Genomic DNA, 18664 nt, shown 5'->3' on the forward strand with positions numbered 1-18664 from the left:
GGGGGGTTAGTGTACACGTCAATGCTTAAAGTTTTTTTCTTCGTCTTTCTTTTCTTTTGTATGGTTAGTGACAATAGTACGTGGCTTGGTTGAGATTTGCTTTGTAGTCCAATTTGTGTGGCTTAGTTCTTGTTTGAAAATGCAAAAAAGAAAGGGAAAACGGGACTCTCATAATAATAAATCCATTGGGACTAGTGGGATTCCTTGGATGGGTTTTTGGAGGATTGTGAGGTTGATGTTGATTTGGGGCCTCATATAATAATATATTAAGACACTTGGTTTATTTTTATTTTTATATCTTTTATCAAAACTAGAAAGAAAATGAGTTTTTCTCACACACGTACTATTAAGGTGTCTTGAAATTTCGAACTTGAGACCATTTAATCAACAAAACAAAGTCTAAACGCCATTGACATGCATTAGGGTTTGGGAGTTGGTTGTGAAATTTTATTTAGGGAAAAAAGAATTATAAATTTAATGATAATTTGCACACTATTCAATTTTATTCAATACAAGATGGGGACCTTCTTGGGGGTTTTCAGAAAGATATTTTCTTCTATTGTTGTACACCATCACTTGCTAGCAGCCTTTGGTTTTGTTCTCCTCTGAATTATTTTTTCGGTCGAAGTTCTCCTCTGAAATTTAAGCACTCAAAACACATCACACAAACAGGTGACATAATTCAAAACATGAAAAATCATTTCACAACTAATAATTTTGGACATAAAAGGAGAAGAACAATACAATCTTTGTACTGTCAGAATGGTAAGAGTGCATTACGCACATGGGCATCTTTCTCTTCAAGGCCCCATGTTGTCATGTCTTTCTTGTTTTGTCTCAAACTTAAAAGATCTTTAGTGTAATTTTTACAAATACCGCATGAATTATTATAAAAACCCAACCCAAATATATGTGGATGCCTATGACTCTAGAAATCAATAATAGTCTTCTGTGAAATGGTGCACCAACAGCTATTTCCATAACCACATAAAATTTGCCAAAACCAAAGGTAGCCCCACGGCAAAAGACTGAAAAAATGGGACAAGATTGACGAGATGTAGCCACCAACCACTTATAATAAAATAAAATCATTCATGAAAAAAGATGAATAACATAAACCACTCAAAATTTTGGTGAACAAATCAGATAATAAAACAAGAGTCGAGAATTTTTCCATTTTAGCCTCCGGTCAGATAGTATAAAGTTAGAAACTATAAAAGTGCATTGTTATAGGGCAATGTCAGTTTTATTATGTTCATCGTCTTTCTTGTTGTGGGGCATTGGAGAATCTGGACCACTTGTGACTCTTGACGATAGTTTGGAACAGATTTTTATTTTGTTTATTGTGGAAATTTTGAAATATTTTTCTTTTCTTCTTGTAGTGCTTTCAGCTCAATTATATCTCGAGTATCTTTGAGTAGGTGGCAGGTGTGGTGTTTATGTGCACCACACTTATCTTTCCAAATTTAACATGTATAGAACAGAAGTTCGAAACCCTACTTCTGTTGATAAGAAAAAAACAGATGGATTTTATAAGATGAGTGATCTCGTGCAATGCATTTGATATGATATGCTTTGCTATTAGACAACCAAATTATGTATCTAAAATATTGATGATGTTAAACGAAACCCATCTTTGCAAATTCAACATGTAAAGAAATGACGTCAAATTGACTCTTCATTTAGCATTATATTTACCTTCCTAATGTTGGAAGATGTTAAAGTTTGAATCCCCCTCTCTGTTGATTAGAAAAAGGAAGACGAATTTTCTAAGATGAGTGATGTTATCTCGCAAGATATTTGACATGATATGCTATTAGACAATCAAATTAAGAATCTAAATTATTGATGATGTTAAACCAAAAAAATAAGAAAATAAAAAATGTTGATCATGTTAGTTAAATTGGTCTAACAATATAAAATAGGACTAAGTACAGTAAACCCCCCAACCTATAGGGCCATTTTCAAGTACACCCCAATCTATCGACAAATTACAATTACATACATAACGTCACGAAATATTACAAGCGAGCCCCCTCCGTTAGCGAGATCGTCAGAATAGCCGTTAGCTGGCTACGTGGCGTCTAGCTGGACATTTTTTTAAGGGCATTTTCGGCATCTCAAGTCCATGGGTTTCGCACCAACACAACACGTGGCGTTTTTTAATTTAAAATAAAAAAACCCCCAAATCAAAACACCCCCACAACCCCTCAGACCCTAAGCCCCAAATCGACAGAAGTCGTTGGCTAGGTTCCAACTCGAAGAAGACGAAGACGACGATGTCGACGAGGTCGACGAGATCGATGATGTCTGAGAATCGAAGATGCGAAGTGGGCCCGCGAATTTTCCACTGCGGCAATCAATGTCGACTGACGACGTCGTGGACTGACAACAACCCTGGGAGAAGATTTTGGGGTTGCGCTGATTATGGGGTAAGAAGAGGTTGTGCATTCTTTGAATGGTATGATCCACAGGTATGCGAGAGGTCGAAGATTGTGATATGTGGACTATTGAAACGATTACGTAAGGAAGAAGAGGAAAACCGAAAATTGAAAATAGAGGTTGGAGCTGGCTTGAAAGCACGGAGATTTCTACTAGCAAGTGTTCTGGGTTCTTGGATATTTTTGATTGTGTTGTTGGGAATGCTAGTACTGGAATGGAGAGACACTGGATCTTCCAAGAATGTGAAATTAGCACTTCAATTTTAGGGTCTAGAATTTAGGAGACTTGGGAGATGTTTTTTGTGGCCATTTGTGGGATATTTTGGCAAATGAAAGTGCTTTATGTGTATGAAATGCGTTTTGTTGTGTAATCTCCCATGTCAATTTGTATGAAACATGTTTATGTATGAAAAATGTTCTTGCAATTTCCAAATGCATAGACTGTTTGCCTCAAGGCATGATCCATTATATATTGAGTTCAAAATACATACATACTTTGCAAACATTTGCAGCTCAATAATGCATAGACTGATCACCTAAATTGGGATATAACCAATTCAAAATACATACAGAGTTTACCAAAAGTTGACAAAATGGCCACATCACAAAACCAAAAGCTGCACTAGTTCAAAATACAATACATGGCATAAACTATGTTCTCTGTCTCTTGGATGCTCCCAATCCAATTCCTGCAGTATCAGTTGCATTTGGCTGGGAAGCATTTAGTGCATCCTTCTTTGCAACAGCAGCAGCCTTTGCCCTTCCATATGCAAGCTTTCTCCTTGCTCTTGCAGCTACTTTTGCTTCTTCCTACAGAGAAAAAAAAATAGTTTCAGGTTCCATTGGTGTCAAACACGAAAACAGTTTCATGAATAGGCTAGGAATAAGATTAGGCACTCACAGCAGCAATTGCAGGGTCTTGGTTAGGTATGTTTCTTGGTCTCCCTCTACCCTTTGATTTATCCTTTGGAGGTAGATTTCGATGGTGAATCCTTTTGTTATGGCTAGTTGAGCCACAAACACTGCACCTCATTTGCATTCCTTGTCTCCCCAACCATTTTTTCCCAGTCTTATCTATTCTCTCTTCAGGTCCTTTTATTCTCACCTTTCTAGGCCTCCCAGGTTGTCTAGTGTAGGCTGGTGGCTTTATTGCTGTTTGGTTTGTCTTCTCCCATAGCTGTGACCCATTAATTGGCATAATCAGATTAGTATAGAGGGCCATGTAACTGTCCCTGCTGTAGTAAGAATGCACATAATCCTCCACAACTTGCCCTCCTTTGTAATGTATGGCAGCAATTCCATGAGCACAAGGAATGCCTGACAAGTCCCACTTCCTGCAAGAACAAATGTGGATATCCAAATCTACCACATATTGGTCCCCTCTTCCTGCATCCACTTGATATTTAGGACCACCAGACTATTGCACAGTACAGTTGCATGCTTCTAATTTTTTGTCTTGCAGATGGTCAAAAATGTTCTTGCATATCCTATGAGGCCAACTGCTCATCTTGTCCCTCCTCCACTGGATCCTTCTCATCAACAAGCACCTGATCATCTCCAGCATTGTGATAATTGGCTTGTCCCTTGCTGCCTTGATAGTATTGTTGAAGCTTTCACACAAGTTATTCTGCAGCATGTCACACTTAATAAGTGTTCTGAAATGAGACTTAGACCATTGTGTTGGCAGCTTCTCAGCAAGCCACTCCCAAGCATTGTGATCTAAGGTCTTCATTACTTCCATTTGATACTTAAAGGAAGGCACATTGGTAGCTCTAGCACACTTCCATAACTGATCCCTCAAAACTTGACCTTTATAAGTTTTGTTGAAGTTATCCCAAAGGTGCCTCACACAGAATCTTGTCTCAGCATTAGGCACAAGGTCTTCAAATGCACCAGCCAGTCCTTTTTGCTTGTCAGATATAAAGGCCCATCCATGTGAATTAACAATGTCCACATCCTTGGCCAACAGATCAGTGAACCATGTCCATGACTCCCTTGTTTCCATCTCAACCACAACATATGCTATCACCCAAGTCTCGTTATTGGGATCGATCCCAACTGCTGTAACCAACTGTCCACCATAAACCCCTTGTAAATGGCAAGCATCTAACCCAATAAAAGGCCTGCAGTTCATCTTAAACCCTTTCTTTAATGGTTCTAAACAAATGTACAGTCGTTTAAAAACTGTTTCACCATTAACAGACTGACAGTGTATATTTGTTGTAGAGCCAGGGATTTTGTCTTCCAGCTCATGGCAATAATCCCAGAGCATGGCATATTGCTCAGCAACCGTTCCTTCAATGAGTCGAAGCGCCTCTGCCTTTGCCCTGTAAGCTTTCATCCTTGATATACCTACTTTAAACTCAGAAGAGGCTGAGTTGACTATAGACTGTGGAGGCATTGTGGGATTTGTCTGAATCCTAGGCAGGAACTTATCTCTCAACCATTTAGTTGAGGCTTGTGAGTTAGCAAAAACTCTGACACAATTGTGACTAGGATTATAGTTTTTCACCACCAAGATTCGATCTGTAGTGTTTTTCGAAGCCACATAAATCTGCCATGGACAACTCACTGCCTTACACACTGCCTTCAGCTTATACCTTTCATTCCTGGTGAAAGTGACTTCTTTCCCACTCAACAAGCAATATTCACGAACAGCTTCTCTAAAAACCTTGGCGTCACTGAATATCATTCCAGTATCAAGTATAGGGTTTTCTTTGTCTGTTTCATGGTTATAGTGTTTGAATTTTTTCCCCCTTGCATCTCTTTCATTATCTTCATCTGAATGAACACTTTTCAACTCATCCTCCACTGCTTGATCCCCCTCTTCCAACCTGGTGTCTTGAAGATCTGTATACTCAAACTGCCTAGTCAGAGAAGGCGGCTCCCTGTTTTGACCAGTCTGTGAAGGGTGGTTTTCATTTTGACCAGTGTGTGAAGGATGGTCTTCATTTTGAGCAGTCTGTGAAGGGTGGTCCCCACTTTGACCAGTTTGTGAAGGTTGGTCCCCACTTTGACCAGTTTGTGAAGGTTGGTCCCCACCTACCAAGTTGTCTGAATTACGGACCCCACCTTCACCCTCATTAACACCACCACCTTCACCCTCATTTCTCTCTTCATCTTCAAGAGGCCGAAAAGTATCTTCAACTGGGGCACGGTCTGTAATCCACTTTTGCAAAAAATTGTGTTCCTCAGCCATCTCCTCAATGTTATCCTCCCCATAGTCACTGTCAACAAAACTAGATGCATCACTATCTTCCCCTTTATCCTTTGAAGACTTTCTACCTTTTCCCCTTGTTGACACCGTAGGTGCAGCCACTGCTTTACCCTTTGAAGACCTTGTAGCCATTCCCCTCTTTGGTGCCTCAGTTGCAGCCACTCTTTTACCCTTTCCCTTCTTTGGTGCCTCAGGTTCTGAAAAATCCCCAACATTATTCACTGCTTCTTGCTCAACTATCTTCACCTTATGTGGCTTAGGATATGTAGTTTCCTGCTCAACATTGCTCTTTCTGTTATAAAGAACAACAGGACTACAATCAGCATATCCTAGATCCTCAATCACCAGTGACCTCTGTTTTTGTACCCCGGAACCTTCCACCCTTTGCAGCTCGATCTCTTTGTGTTTGTTTAAAAAGGTATAAGGGTCATCAGCCAACTGTGTCAAATAAATATCTATCTCCCTCACTCTAGGCACACATTCACACATTTTCATAACATCTGCATCAGAGAGAAGCTTTTCTACAGAAGAAGAGTTGGGAAGCTCATAGTGATATAACACTATACCATCATAGCCTAACTCCTTAACCATCAGACCAATTTCAAACATAGACATTTGGTCCTTATCGCAAAAATCAATGAAGTCCACAGTCCCATTTACATACAGGTTGTCACATATAGAACCCCCATGGTTCATTCAAATAGTGAACATATCATCTTCACCTACAAAATAATTGTTCAATACAGTAATGGTGAATACACAAGGACATAAACAAATGCACACGTTTTGGACCACTGAGTATTGTCTGGAATCCAAAGCAGTTTGGTCTGACAAACAAAGTGCTTTTTTTAATGCTTTTCCAACAACACACCGACAAAAATTGACCTTTTATGCTTTTCCAACAAAACACCGACAGAAATGGACCATGGACCACAAATATCACTCTCAAGCACACTTCAAAGCAAATCACAGGTTCAGAAAATACAAAACCGCAACCTCTGTACGACAAAACCAAAAAGCAAGAAGGAATAAAACCACATGCAACTTACAGTAACGAGGAGGACGACAGCCACGAGGACAACGACTCCACGCCATCTCGACTTACAGCAACCCAGCCTTCTCTGTGCGCTTTCGATCGACACGAAATGGGGTTTGGGTTTCAATTTGGGGAAGAAGTTTCTATTTGGGGGGGAAATCGATTTTCGTGGGGAGGGGAGGGGCTCTGGACGAGAATCTGCAAATCGATTTGGGTTTTTTTTATTTTGAATTAAAAAACGTCACGTGTTGTGTTGGCGCGAAACCCATGGACTTGAGATGCCGAAAATGCCCTTAAAAAAATGTCCAGCTAGACGCCACGTAGGCAGCTAACGACTATTCTGACGATCTCGCTAACGGAGGGGGCTCGCTTGTAATATTTCGTGACGTTGTGTATGTAATTGTAATTTGTCGATAGATTGAGGTGTACTTGAAAATGGCCCTATAGGTTGGGGGGTTTACTGTACTTAGTCCTATAAAATACCCAAATATTTAGCAAAAAAGGAAATTTATTCTATTTTGTGAGGAAGGGACATATGGGGCATAATTTCATTTTCTTATGCAATGTGTAAAGCTTTTCCACAAAATTTCGATTTCACCCCTCTATGAATTTTCAAGCGGTGTGCCGTTTTGGCGGGCACATGCTCCAGGACGCCACCACCTTGGCGCAAACTATCCAAACCTACGCACGAACCAAGCAGCTAAACAGAGGCAAGGAGCTCCATGCTCAGCTTCTACGCACCGAGTACCCGCCATGCATTTTTCTCGCCAACCACCTTCTCAATATGTACTCAAAATGTGGGGAGGTCGACTATGCTCTCAAAGTCTTCGACAAAATGCCTCAGAGAAACTTGGTTTCTTGGACAGCAATGATAACTGGGTTTTCTCAAAACAGGAGGTTCTCTGAGACTTTGAAAACTTTTTCCCAGATGAGGGGTGCTGGAGAGAACCCAACCCAGTTTGCATTTGCAAGTGTCATCAGAGCTTGCGTGTTTCTTGGGTCGATTGAGATTGGGAGGCAAATGCATTCTCTTGCTTTGAAATTGGGCTTGGCTTTTGAATTATTTGTGGGTAGTAATTTGGCGGATATGTATTGGAAGTTCAGGTTGATGGCTGATGCTTGCAAGGTTTTTGAGGAGATGCCGTGTAAGGATGCAGTATCATGGACTTCAATGATTGATGGATATGCAAAGAATGGTGATTCAGAGGCAGCTTTACTAACTTATAAGAGGATGGTTAATGATGGGATTGTTATAGATCAACATGTTCTTTGTAGTGCGTTAAATGCTTGTTCTGCATTGAAGGTTTGTAAGTTTGGAAAGTGTCTTCATTCAACTGTTCTGAAGTTAGGACTTCAAGTAGAGGTTTCTGTGGGCAATGCTCTGACTGATATGTACTCGAAAGCAGGAGATATGGAGAGTGCTTCAAATGTGTTTTGGATTGACTCTGATGGTAGAAATATTGTTTCTTGTACCTCTCTGATCAATGGTTTTGTTGAGATGGATGAAATTGACAAGGCTTTTAGTTTGTTTGTTGACTTACAGAGGCGGGGAGTTGAGCCTAATGAGTTCACTTTCTCTAGCTTGATCAAGGCTTGTGCCAACCAAGCTGCACCTGATCAAGGAATCCAGCTTCATGCTCATGTGGTTAAGGTTAATTTCGATAGAGACCCTTTTGTTTATAGTGTTCTTGTTGATATGTATGGAAAATGTGGGTTGCTTGATCATTCAATCCAAGTGTTTGACGAGATAGAAAATCCAACTGAAGTTGCATGGAATTCATTGTTAAGTGTGTTTGCTCTTCATGGCTTAGGAAAAGAAGCCTTGGAAACATTTACTATAATGGTAAACAGAGGAGTGAAACCAAATGCAATAACATTTGTCAGTCTTTTAACAGGGTGTAGCCATGCTGGATTGGTAAAGGAAGGTTTAAATTACTTTCATTCTATGGAGAAGAGATATGGCATAGTGCCTAGAGAAGAACATTACTCTTGTGTTATTGATTTACTTGGTCGGGCTGGAAGGCTTAAAGAGGCTGAAGAGTTCATAAATAACATGCCAATTCAACCAAATGCTTTTGGGTGGTGCTCTTTTCTTGGGGCTTGCAGGATTCATGATGATCAGGAGAGGGGCAAACTTGCAGCAGAAAAACTGATGCTGCTTGAACCTGAGAATATTGGAGCACGTGTTTTGCTTTCAAATATATATGCAAAGGAACAGCAGTGGGAAGATGTGAGGAGTGTGAGGAAGAAGATGAAAGATGGCCGCATGAAGAAATTGCCTGGCTATAGTTGGGTTGATGTTGGAAACAAAACCCATACTTTCGGAGCCGAAGATTGGTCTCATCCTCTGATGAAAGAAATTTATGAAAAACTTGATACTCTTCTTGATCAGATAAAGGAAGCTGGATATGTTCCACAAACAGATTCTATTCCACATGAAATGGACGAAAGCTCGAAGGAAAAGCTTCTTCACCATCACAGTGAGAGGATAGCAATTGCATTTGCACTAATAAGTATGCCAGCTGGGAAGCAAATAATTGTGAAGAAAAATTTAAGGGTGTGCTTGGATTGCCATTCTGCAATCAAGTACATCTCCAAGGTGGTAGGAAGGAAGATTATTGTTCGGGATAATAATCGATTTCACCATTTTGCAGATGGGTTATGTTCATGTGGAGATTACTGGTAGTGTTTCGAAGGCCGATTCATTTCTAAAGGGATTATTGCCCAGAACCATCTTATTTACTCACATGAGTTCTCAAGGCACACAAGACTTGTCTGCCTGGTTTCTGAGCTTGCGCACCAACAAGAGCTTGTCTGACAATCGTTTGATCCAACTGGTAGGGGAAGAAATGTAAGATGACTTGGTCATCAAGAAGGAATAATGGGATTTTAGGCTTTGATTCAGAAGCATGCAAGGAGACAAGCCTTTGCCCGGGCCTTCATCTTGATCATGGAAGGCAACAAACCCTTTGCCATCAATAATTTGGCAGCCATTGGTAGGGGATCAAAGAGAAACTTCATTTAGATGGCCCAGATCATTATGATTATTGAATCTTCAAAGAATCGAGTGGAGTGTGGGGAATTCAATATCACTGCTGATGGAGATGCAAATCATTATGATGATTGAATCTTTATTGTTCAACTAAGTGACCCAGATTTCATAATTGATTAATGAACTTACAGTTTGTGTTTCACCCAACAAAATGGGGGAGTCTCATGTCTTTCACCCAACAGTTACTTCTGAGATGTGGTACCTCATTGAGAAATATAAATGGCTGCTACTTCTTGTTTGAGATAGTTAAAGAAAGCATAAATCAAGAATCAGATATCGGAGATGATCCCCACAAAAACTAAGTAAAAAAGTAAAAATAAAGAATTAGTTTCTCTGAACCAAGCCATTCATGATTCTCCATAAGTTCTATCTCACCCTCTAGGGGGAAAACACTGTACATGCCAATGCCAATGCCAATGGCGTTTATTCAAAGCTTCTGGGAAAACAAGATCTAAGATTCTAAATGACGTGAAAGGGAAAACATACACTCAGATGAGTATGAACTAATAATATATCAAAGCTAGAAACCACTAACAGATGGCATATTGCGGATCTATCATCTAGTATCTACAGAGGCACATTTAAATCCCTTGGATGGATGCTGAGCTAGTAGGAATGAAGAGGCCGAGAGGTCTGAGACACGGCCCTCGTTTGGACAAAAAGGCATGTCAGACTCTTGGATAGCGGGAGCGTCCTTTCTTCTTCAAGAAATCAGGAATCTCGACTTGACTACCTTCCATGAAAGAGGAAGGCCGTCGATTGATTCCAAGGGTGACGTCTCCTTGTGCCTGCAATTTGGTAGATGTTACAAAATTGTTTCTGGAATGGCCTGGAGAGAGAGAGAGAGAGAGAGAGAGAGAGAGAGTTTAGGAATACCTGGAGTGGCCTCCCTTCATTCTCTTCTTGGCGTTTGAATCCAGTAGCAATAAGAGTTATACTGACCTGAATGAAAAATCAAAACAAGTAGCATGGCATTTTAAGATGTACTCCAACTAAAACACCACCAGATGCAATAATATATACATTTTTTCTAATTACTTATACCTTGTACTAAAAAAAGGTATAAAATGCTTTTCTGGCAAGTAGAATTGCAGAAATAACTAACCAAACAAAAACATATATCAATTGGTTGAATTTTATTTTAATTTTCTCTTTTTTTTGAATTACTGGTACAGCAAGATGGTATGGGCCAAAATATTGCAGGCTCATGACATAATGTGCAGGCTAGGACTGCAGATGCTAAAACTTTGCTATGTTTACTTTAGAGAAAGCAAAATACTTACTTGACCACTGAGTGATGGATCTGTCACTGCTCCAAATATTAAGTTTGCTGTTGGATCAACAAGATCATATATAACCTCGGCTGCAGCATTTACCTATGAGAACACCCATTTGAAAATTAGAGTAAGAAAAGAGAAATACATCGTATCAACTGTGTGTGACAACTACCATTTAGGACTCAGTAGATACTGGAGTTACCGCATTGGAACTTAGGACATTTCTGGGTCAACCAATTGATTTCTCTATGAGAAAACTAAGTAATAGATGAAACTTTTAGTCTATATCTCTTGGCCTCCCTAGAATAAGATCTTAAGAAGATTGCAGAGTAACGTCATCCTTGCAGGTTAGAATTAAGGGGAGCATTTGCTTCATAATATTTCAGACCACTTAAGTCAAACCTGATAAAGGAAAGGGCAAGAGAATGAACAGGAGAAGCATAAAGGCATCTTTTTCTTTACATGTAAATCAGGCTATGGCTGTTCAAAGAACTGCTAAACTAAATACGTGTGCGGATGTGGAATGCAATGGTGAAACTGTAAAAGTAATTCCTAAAGATAGCTGACTTCAGGGAAGAACATATTTCCTTCTACAGACAAAAAGCAGTGGAAAGACTCTCATACAGAAGACAAAAGAATATGTCAACTCCATGAGTCCACGAGTATGACCAAAAAAGAGAGTGAGAGAGAGAAAAGTACCTCATAAAGGGTCAAATCAGTTCCCCCAGTTATGTTCCAAACAATTCCAGTAGCTCTCTCTATACCGATATCAAGTAAAGGTGATTGGATGGCATTTAATGCAGCATCTCTTGCCCTCGTCTTCCCTACTCCAAGGGAAAAAAAACCCTTAGAAAATAGTTATAGCATTATATTATGAACAATTGAAAAGGCTCACCGTTACTGGAACAAAAGGCTTGATGAAGATGCATGTTAAGGAAAAAAACTGGCAATGCATGACAGTCTATGCAAATGATATCAGAATTTGTGATATCAGAATTCATGATATAGGTGTACTGTATACACAATTTCCCTTTCAGTTCTAATTAGGGAATATTATATACATCACGGAAAACAGAAACATATTATGTTTTTAAGATAAACTACACGTAAAGTCGGAGTTGCCATTCTTATAACCCTTGAAAGTTACACAGTTGTGAAGACAACCATAAAAAGAAACAACTAGAAGTAGAGTTTTCTTCGCACCACATAAGGTTACAAAGATCTAGGTAAGAAGGATTTTAATACCTCTTTATCCAATAACAACAGTTATTACAATGGACCACCCGGTATTTTGGTGATCTTTCACTAGCTGCATAAATGCAGCGACTAAAATTAATTAATTAAGAGAAAATATGCAAAATCAACATCACGTCTTTTAGTAAACATTTTGATTGCATAATTATCTATCTAAGCCCAAAAAACCTATTTTAGATTCCAACAAATTAGGGTTATGTCTCCTTTCAGACCTTTCCTCCTCATGCTCTAACCAGAAAAACTGAGAAGTTCTTGGTGCCATTCATAATCTATTAACTTCACAAGAAGGTTATCCACAAGGGTGTCATCATGGAAGGCAATATGAAAAATTTGGAACCACAATAATGAAGTCTTATTTCATAAGTGAAGCCTCTGACATGAAATAAACAATCTAAACATCCTAGTAGTAAGTAGCTAAAACATTACCAGTTGCTGTTCCTATCCCCATCAATGAAGAACCTGCATTAGCCATTATAGCCCGTACGTCAGCAAAATCCACATTTACCAGCCCTGGTATCTGCAATCAAGGTGATGACCAAGTAATCAGAGAAAAAAAATATTTCCATAAAAAGATGCAATGATATACAAATAAATAATCAAAAACTCCTTTGAACAAATAAAGACACTTTAAGCAGATAACAACCTATTGCTCATAAGGTCTTAACAGCCAGAAGTTCAAGTTTGAGGCAAATACCGTCATTTTGATTTTTTTCTATATTACTTTTGAACTTAAAGTTTTAAAGCCATAAGTTCAAGGTTCAAAAATATTAGTATCAGTTTATCAGTATTAATAAACTAGCAAATATATCATCACTAGATTCCACCACTGGGTGCCAGTTTTTGAATAATAACTTTCAACCCGTGATAATATTGAACAGTTACTCACAGAGAAGTACTGATACCCTTACTGTTTATGTATATTTAAAATGCATTTAGGGGAAGTACTAACATGACTTTCTTAGAGTCTATCAAGCATTCTTTATGACTGTAGGGAATCAGCTATTGAGATTATGGTCTACACGTGGCAGAAATAAAATAAGGAAATCAAGGTTCCTGTTGTATTCATTCTCATTTTCTTTTCAATTTTTTTTCTTCTTTATTTCTTTGCTTTCCTTAGCTCATTTATTTCTTTAAAACTCTGGTAAGGACCATTAAGAAAATAATTCATATTACACACAGTATCTTTAAAAATCACATACCGTGATTATATCAGAGATACCACGAACTCCTTGTCGTAGAATATCATCAGCCAGATTAAATGCCTCTGTTACTGGGGTAGACTGGGAAACTGCAGTCAATAACTTGTCATTTGGAATGACTATCAGCGTGTCAACATTTTCTCTCAAAGCAGCAATTCCTTCCTGGGCTTGAACTGCCCTCTTTCGTCCCTCAAAAGAGAACGGGGTTGTCACAACACCAACAGTCAATATACCCATTGACTTTGCAACTCCTGCAACTACAGGAGCCCCACCAGTTCCAGTTCCTCCACCCATTCCAGCCTGCATATAGAGAAATTTAAAGTCAAAGTAGAAATGCTTGCAATAAAATAACACAATATACTGGCATCTTTTGGGGAGTCATGACAGAGGAACAGAATGTGAACCTACCGTAACAAAGACCATGTCTGATCCATACAGGGCTTCTTCTATCGATTCTTTGCTCTCTTTGGCAGCATTCATACCAACATCTGGGTTTCCACCAGCACCAAGACCCCTGGTAAGCTCTTGACCAATTTGTAAGCGGTTCTCAGGAAAGACAGGAGACATTCTCATAGCTTGAACATCGGTGTTAACAATCCAGAACTCCACACCCTTCATTGCACTCTCTATCATGCGATTAACTGCATTTGACCCTCCACCACCAACACCAATAACTTTGATTTTTGCTTCACTGTAGTTACTAGGAGAAGATTTATCACTTAAGCTCTCAGTGACACTTCCACTTGAGATATCTTTTCTTGGATTGTTCACCGTATTGTTTCCCTCCCCTCTAAGCAATGAAACTTCAGGGTGTAGATTCAGAAAAGGGTCTTTATTCTGATATGAATTGACACTCTGAGAGTTGCTTGAGCACTTGACTTGTGTCAAAGTCGACTTATGGCTTGCACCCATAAAACCATACTTGTCTTCTGCCATTTTCACGCAGCTAAAGTTTCCTAATTGGTTCTTCATTAATAACCTCCCCCCACGTCCTGTTAGTAGTCCCACTGGGTTTCGAGTATCAGAAATAGTAAAATACGTTGACGCATAAGTCGCCATCTTGTAATGGCGAGACTGGTAAGTTGATAAATGCCAAGAAATTTAGAAACCCAGATGACTTAAAACTTCAATCCTACCACCAATCTTTCTTCCACTACCTGTTTATCAAAAACCGAATAATTCTTAGAAACCACACAATTGGTCCCAAACAGTCAAGACGAACAAAGGGTAAAATGCCAACGGTCAATTAAAACAAAATCAAACAGAAAATCCAACAAGACAATCCCCGGACTATAATTATAACAGCAAAAGCAAAGCTAACAACAAATTATACGGAATTCAAAGTAACTATGAAGTTAGCAGTCTACTACAATGACAAAGAAACAAACCAGAAATGCTGAACAAATGGACACCCAATTTTCAGAGAAACAAGCAAGAAACAGAAAATGGGCACCTGGGTTTAGATGAACAGACCTGAGAAATCTGAAGAAACCTAGGAAACAGAAACAACAAAACTCCTGGAAGCATTTGGGCGTTGAGCCCAAACAGTCGGAAATGGAGGGTTTTTAGCACCTTCGGTTTCTAGAGTCTTAAAAGTGGCTCACTCAGATTTAGACTGTCGAGGTCCTTGTTGATAATGAAGTGGAGGTATAAAGGCAAGCAAGAAAATTGAGAAAAAATGGAGAAAAGCGAGCAAATAGCGATTGAGGTTGGTGATTGATTTGGCTTCTTTCAGGTGACGAGCATCTTTGTGTGGGCTCTCATGAAAGGAACCAGGTCTACACAATCACAAAACCCTTATCGTTCAGTGTAGGGTTTAATTGATGGGCTACCTTAAATTTCATGTGTTAATTGTTTGGGCCCAAATCATTGAACATGACAGCTACAGAAATTCCCATGCAATGCAATGCACCCAGAAATTTGATTAATGCACCTAATACAAGCGGAGAACCGCTTTTGTAGTGGAACAACTCATTATATATTGTATTTATATTTGTCAAGTTTTTAATGTGGAATTTTACCTTCTTCAACATAAATATGTAGTAAATTGGAGGTTTGATGTACTGAATTATCATATGCTAAGCTTGAATAGAGTTCAAATTTTTGTGTTTTTTTTTCTTTCTAAAAACATAATATGTCATGTTGTTCAATTTAATAAGTTTAGTCTCGTCATTTATAAGTTTACCGAAAAACAAATATGATACTAGTATAATTTTATCCTCTTTGCTGAAGCTTCCCAACGACAAGCTATCTTCATGAAGCAATGCCTAGATAATTTTTGTGAAGCCTCTGGTCATTAGTTCAGTTTTGAAAAATTATTGAAATAATCCAGTTCACAAAATGAGGTCAATTATTCCTTCATTTCAAATAAAATAAATAGCCAACTTAAGCTTATGTGAATTAGATCAAATTATCTATGGTAATGCGTACTCTCCCTTACATTTGAGTTCGAACTTTTTCCTCGTACATTAGAGTATTTTAAAATCTCACCTTAGAAGGACGCACCTCATATTCACTTTAAAGACATCACCGTTCAATTTCTCACCAAGCTCATCAGAGGACGGTCTTAGATTAACTCGGACATTAACGGTTAATGTTAGGCACGTCACGGAGCGCGGTAAAAAAACATCTCGCAACATGGAACAAAGAGGTAATTATCACATAAGCGAATCCTGTTGCGACACGTAAGCATAAATTTTCTCGCTCCTGTGTCCACGAAACTTCCAGAAACTGGTTTGGGACGCAACGTTCAAATGACGGAAGTACCCTGGCGCGAGTTCAACACAAGCAGTTTCAGATCGTGAAGGCAATTTTGGGAGAAGGATATTAAAAATCTCACCGATGGCTTCGCAGTTTCTGGCGGCGGCAGCCGAGAGGATCGGACCGGCAGCGAGGCGTCAAGCCGTCAGCTTAACGGATGCGGCGGCGAGTCGTATACGGCAGCTTCTGGAGCAGCGCCGGCGGCCTTATCTCAAGCTCGGCGTCAAGGCTCGTGGCTGCAACGGCTTGTCGTACACTCTCAATTACGCAGGTCCGGCGTCGTTTGATCTTGTTCGTTGTTGTTCTTCATTTTTATATGCTTGAATTTGTTTGAATGAAAATGATTTTGATAAATACGTGCCTCCAATTTTGATGTGCAGATGATAAAGGGAAGTTCGACGAGTTGGTTGAGGACAAGGGTGTGAAGATATTGATCGATCCAAAGGCGCTCATGCACGTTATAGGAACCAAAATGGATTTTGTAGATGACAAACTCAGGTTAATCTTCTCGTCCTCTTTTTCTTTTCATTTCTTATGATTCGTTTCGCTTGTATGAAATTGTTTGCTTGATTTTGATTTTGGTGTAGTCCTTTGGTTTTAATTTGGTGGAGACAATTGAGTATTGCTGTGTAATTTATATCTCTTTCAATTGTCGTTTTGGCCATAACCCATAGCATTTCTGAGGAAAATTGGGTTTCAAATTTCGTGTTTAACTTTGGAGAGTGTGAATATAACACTTTGAAATGGGCTAGGATCTTACAACAATCGACAATCATATGGGCAGTATGTTTCAGTTTCCTGGTGGGTTTTCTGCTACCTAACTACCATATAATGCCACCCCATACCAGACCCAGATTGATGCTGCGTTGCACTGCTATAATGAACAGCACCAGCATCAGCTTAAGCTTTACGCCCTCAACTATTGATCTTAATGTTCCCCTCCTTTTGTCACCTGCGTAGATGGTCAGCCTTCTGTTCCTGCCATCATACTAACTAGCCTCACCACCATTTCATTCAGACCACCACGGAGCCATCATTAAGAATTGAAGACCACCATGGGACCATGATCACCTCCACCGCTGCTGCCATTAGTAATTCATCCTCTCTTTATTGTAATGTTCAGGAATTAAAAAGATTGTGAAAGAGTGTAGGTGTTAGATGCGTGCCTGTGCACATTTGATGGCAAATTCAATGTGTGTGTTAAAAAGGCTTTTACTGAAGTCTTCAACCGGCCATGTTAGGAGAAACATTGTTACGTGTGCTTCCAAACATTGAAGCAAGATGGGTTGCTAATAGTTATTTTTCTTGCTTTATTACTGAATGAATGAGTACTTGAGATTGTGAACCTTTGACAGGTTTGTGTTAAAGAAGAACCTAGAGGCATGATAAATTGACACCTTGTTGATCTGATGAAAACTTTTTAAATTTAACCACCGTGCATTCAGATACCCGTTATTCATTTCTTGATGGCACTATTCGGTTGGCATTGATACCCTTGTCATTACAACTTGCTTATGCCTCCAATTACTACTGCCTTCCTGGTTTTCCTCACACTTATTTTTATTTTCGTTGGCAGGTCTGAGTTTGTATTTATCAATCCCAACTCTAAAGGACAGTGTGGTTGTGGAGAGTCTTTCATGACAACAGGTGGTAGTGGAGCTACTAAGAAGGTTTAAAGAACTATGGCCAACTCACGATGAACCAAGACTTTACTAACTTATTATTTTTTTTATGGCACTCTCCTGAGTTATAGCAGTCAGTGCTAACTTAGGTCTTAAAAAGTTCATATTCTTCTGTAAAGCTGATTCCAATTTTGTTTGGAACAACACAATGTATATCTATAATTTATGTGTTTGTTGAATTTGTATTAACTTTCGTGATGTGAACGTGAACATGTAAAAGCCGCCCGACTTGTGGAAATTGCAGCAGTGAGATTCCTATGGGGATCTTCATGGCTATGATCAGCTTTGTGATCATTCCTCCCCTCCTGTCCCCATCTCTTTTCCTTGCAGGCTTAGTTTTATATGCACTCTTGCAGAAGCTATGTATCGTTCCGATTAGGATTTTCTCAGCGTAGAGGGAAAGGATCAAAATGATTTGTGCTGCAAAATCGAACAATAGGTTTAACGTATTAGTTTGTGAAATTGGACTCTGTTACTTTGTTGGGGAGTAAAGCTATGTAACGTACTTCTTTCCTTCAACATTTTTGTGCCATTGTTTCGGTGTTACGAAGATCGACTTAGGTTTTTCAGGGTTTACAATTTTGGCTCTTTGGGCCACTTCAAACCAATATGCATTGTTCCCCTCCTTGGGACACTTGCATCCATAAAATGGTTTCTCAAGTCAAAATTGTAGATATTTTCTTATCGTGAATCAAAACAATTTATGTGTGATCAAAATGGTGCGTTTTTGTGTAAGTATCTTAAGG

At 39.2% G+C, this 18664-nt stretch overlaps 2 protein-coding genes and 1 pseudogene across 2 annotated transcripts; 2 read left to right on the top strand and 1 right to left on the bottom strand.

Annotated features, from left to right (window-relative positions):
* The first annotated feature begins 7200 nt into the window (after window positions 1–7200).
* Window positions 7201–9898, top strand: LOC110773540 (pentatricopeptide repeat-containing protein At4g14850 pseudogene; annotated as a pseudogene).
* Window positions 9899–10074: 176 nt separating this feature from the next.
* On the bottom strand, window positions 10075–15247 carry LOC110773541 (cell division protein FtsZ homolog 2-1, chloroplastic). Its single transcript, XM_021978067.2, has 8 exons — window positions 14950–15247; window positions 13885–14633; window positions 13477–13776; window positions 12704–12794; window positions 11723–11847; window positions 11030–11122; window positions 10623–10688; window positions 10075–10534 (listed from the first exon to the last, which is right to left on the bottom strand). Exons 2-8 carry the CDS (start codon window positions 14533–14535, stop codon window positions 10415–10417), a joined length of 1446 nt encoding a protein of 481 aa, XP_021833759.2. The 5' UTR covers window positions 14536–14633; window positions 14950–15247; the 3' UTR covers window positions 10075–10414.
* Window positions 15248–16257: 1010 nt separating this feature from the next.
* Window positions 16258–18212, top strand: LOC110773530 (iron-sulfur assembly protein IscA-like 1, mitochondrial). The gene is made up of 3 exons (XM_021978058.2): window positions 16258–16507; window positions 16617–16734; window positions 17813–18212. The coding sequence occupies exons 1-3, from the start codon at window positions 16318–16320 to the stop codon at window positions 17910–17912; spliced, it is 408 nt and encodes a 135-aa protein (XP_021833750.1). The 5' UTR covers window positions 16258–16317; the 3' UTR covers window positions 17913–18212.
* Window positions 18213–18664: the final 452 nt, after the last annotated feature.

Source organism: Prunus avium, chromosome 7 (genome assembly GCF_965620075.1).
Source record: "Prunus avium chromosome 7, drPruAviu1.hap1.1, whole genome shotgun sequence".
Taxonomy (NCBI): Eukaryota; Viridiplantae; Streptophyta; class Magnoliopsida; order Rosales; family Rosaceae; genus Prunus; species Prunus avium.

Bases quoted from the DNA above. Each gene is read 5' to 3' on its own strand.
- LOC110773541 (XM_021978067.2), bottom strand. From the start codon at position 14,535: ATGGCGACTTATGCGTCAACGTATTTTACTATTTCTGATACTCGAAAC. The intron at 13,777-13,884 runs GTAGGTTCACAT...CTCTATATGCAG, and splicing joins CAGACATGGTCTTTGTTACG to GCTGGAATGGGTGGAGGAAC. The intron at 10,535-10,622 runs GTATTCCTAAAC...ACCAAATTGCAG, and splicing joins ATGAAGGGAGGCCACTCCAG to GCACAAGGAGACGTCACCCT.
- LOC110773530 (XM_021978058.2), top strand. From the start codon at position 16,318: ATGGCTTCGCAGTTTCTGGCGGCGGCAGCCGAGAGGATCGGACCGGCA. The intron at 16,508-16,616 runs GTCCGGCGTCGT...TTTGATGTGCAG, and splicing joins GTACACTCTCAATTACGCAG to ATGATAAAGGGAAGTTCGAC. The intron at 16,735-17,812 runs GTTAATCTTCTC...TTTCGTTGGCAG, and splicing joins TTTGTAGATGACAAACTCAG to GTCTGAGTTTGTATTTATCA.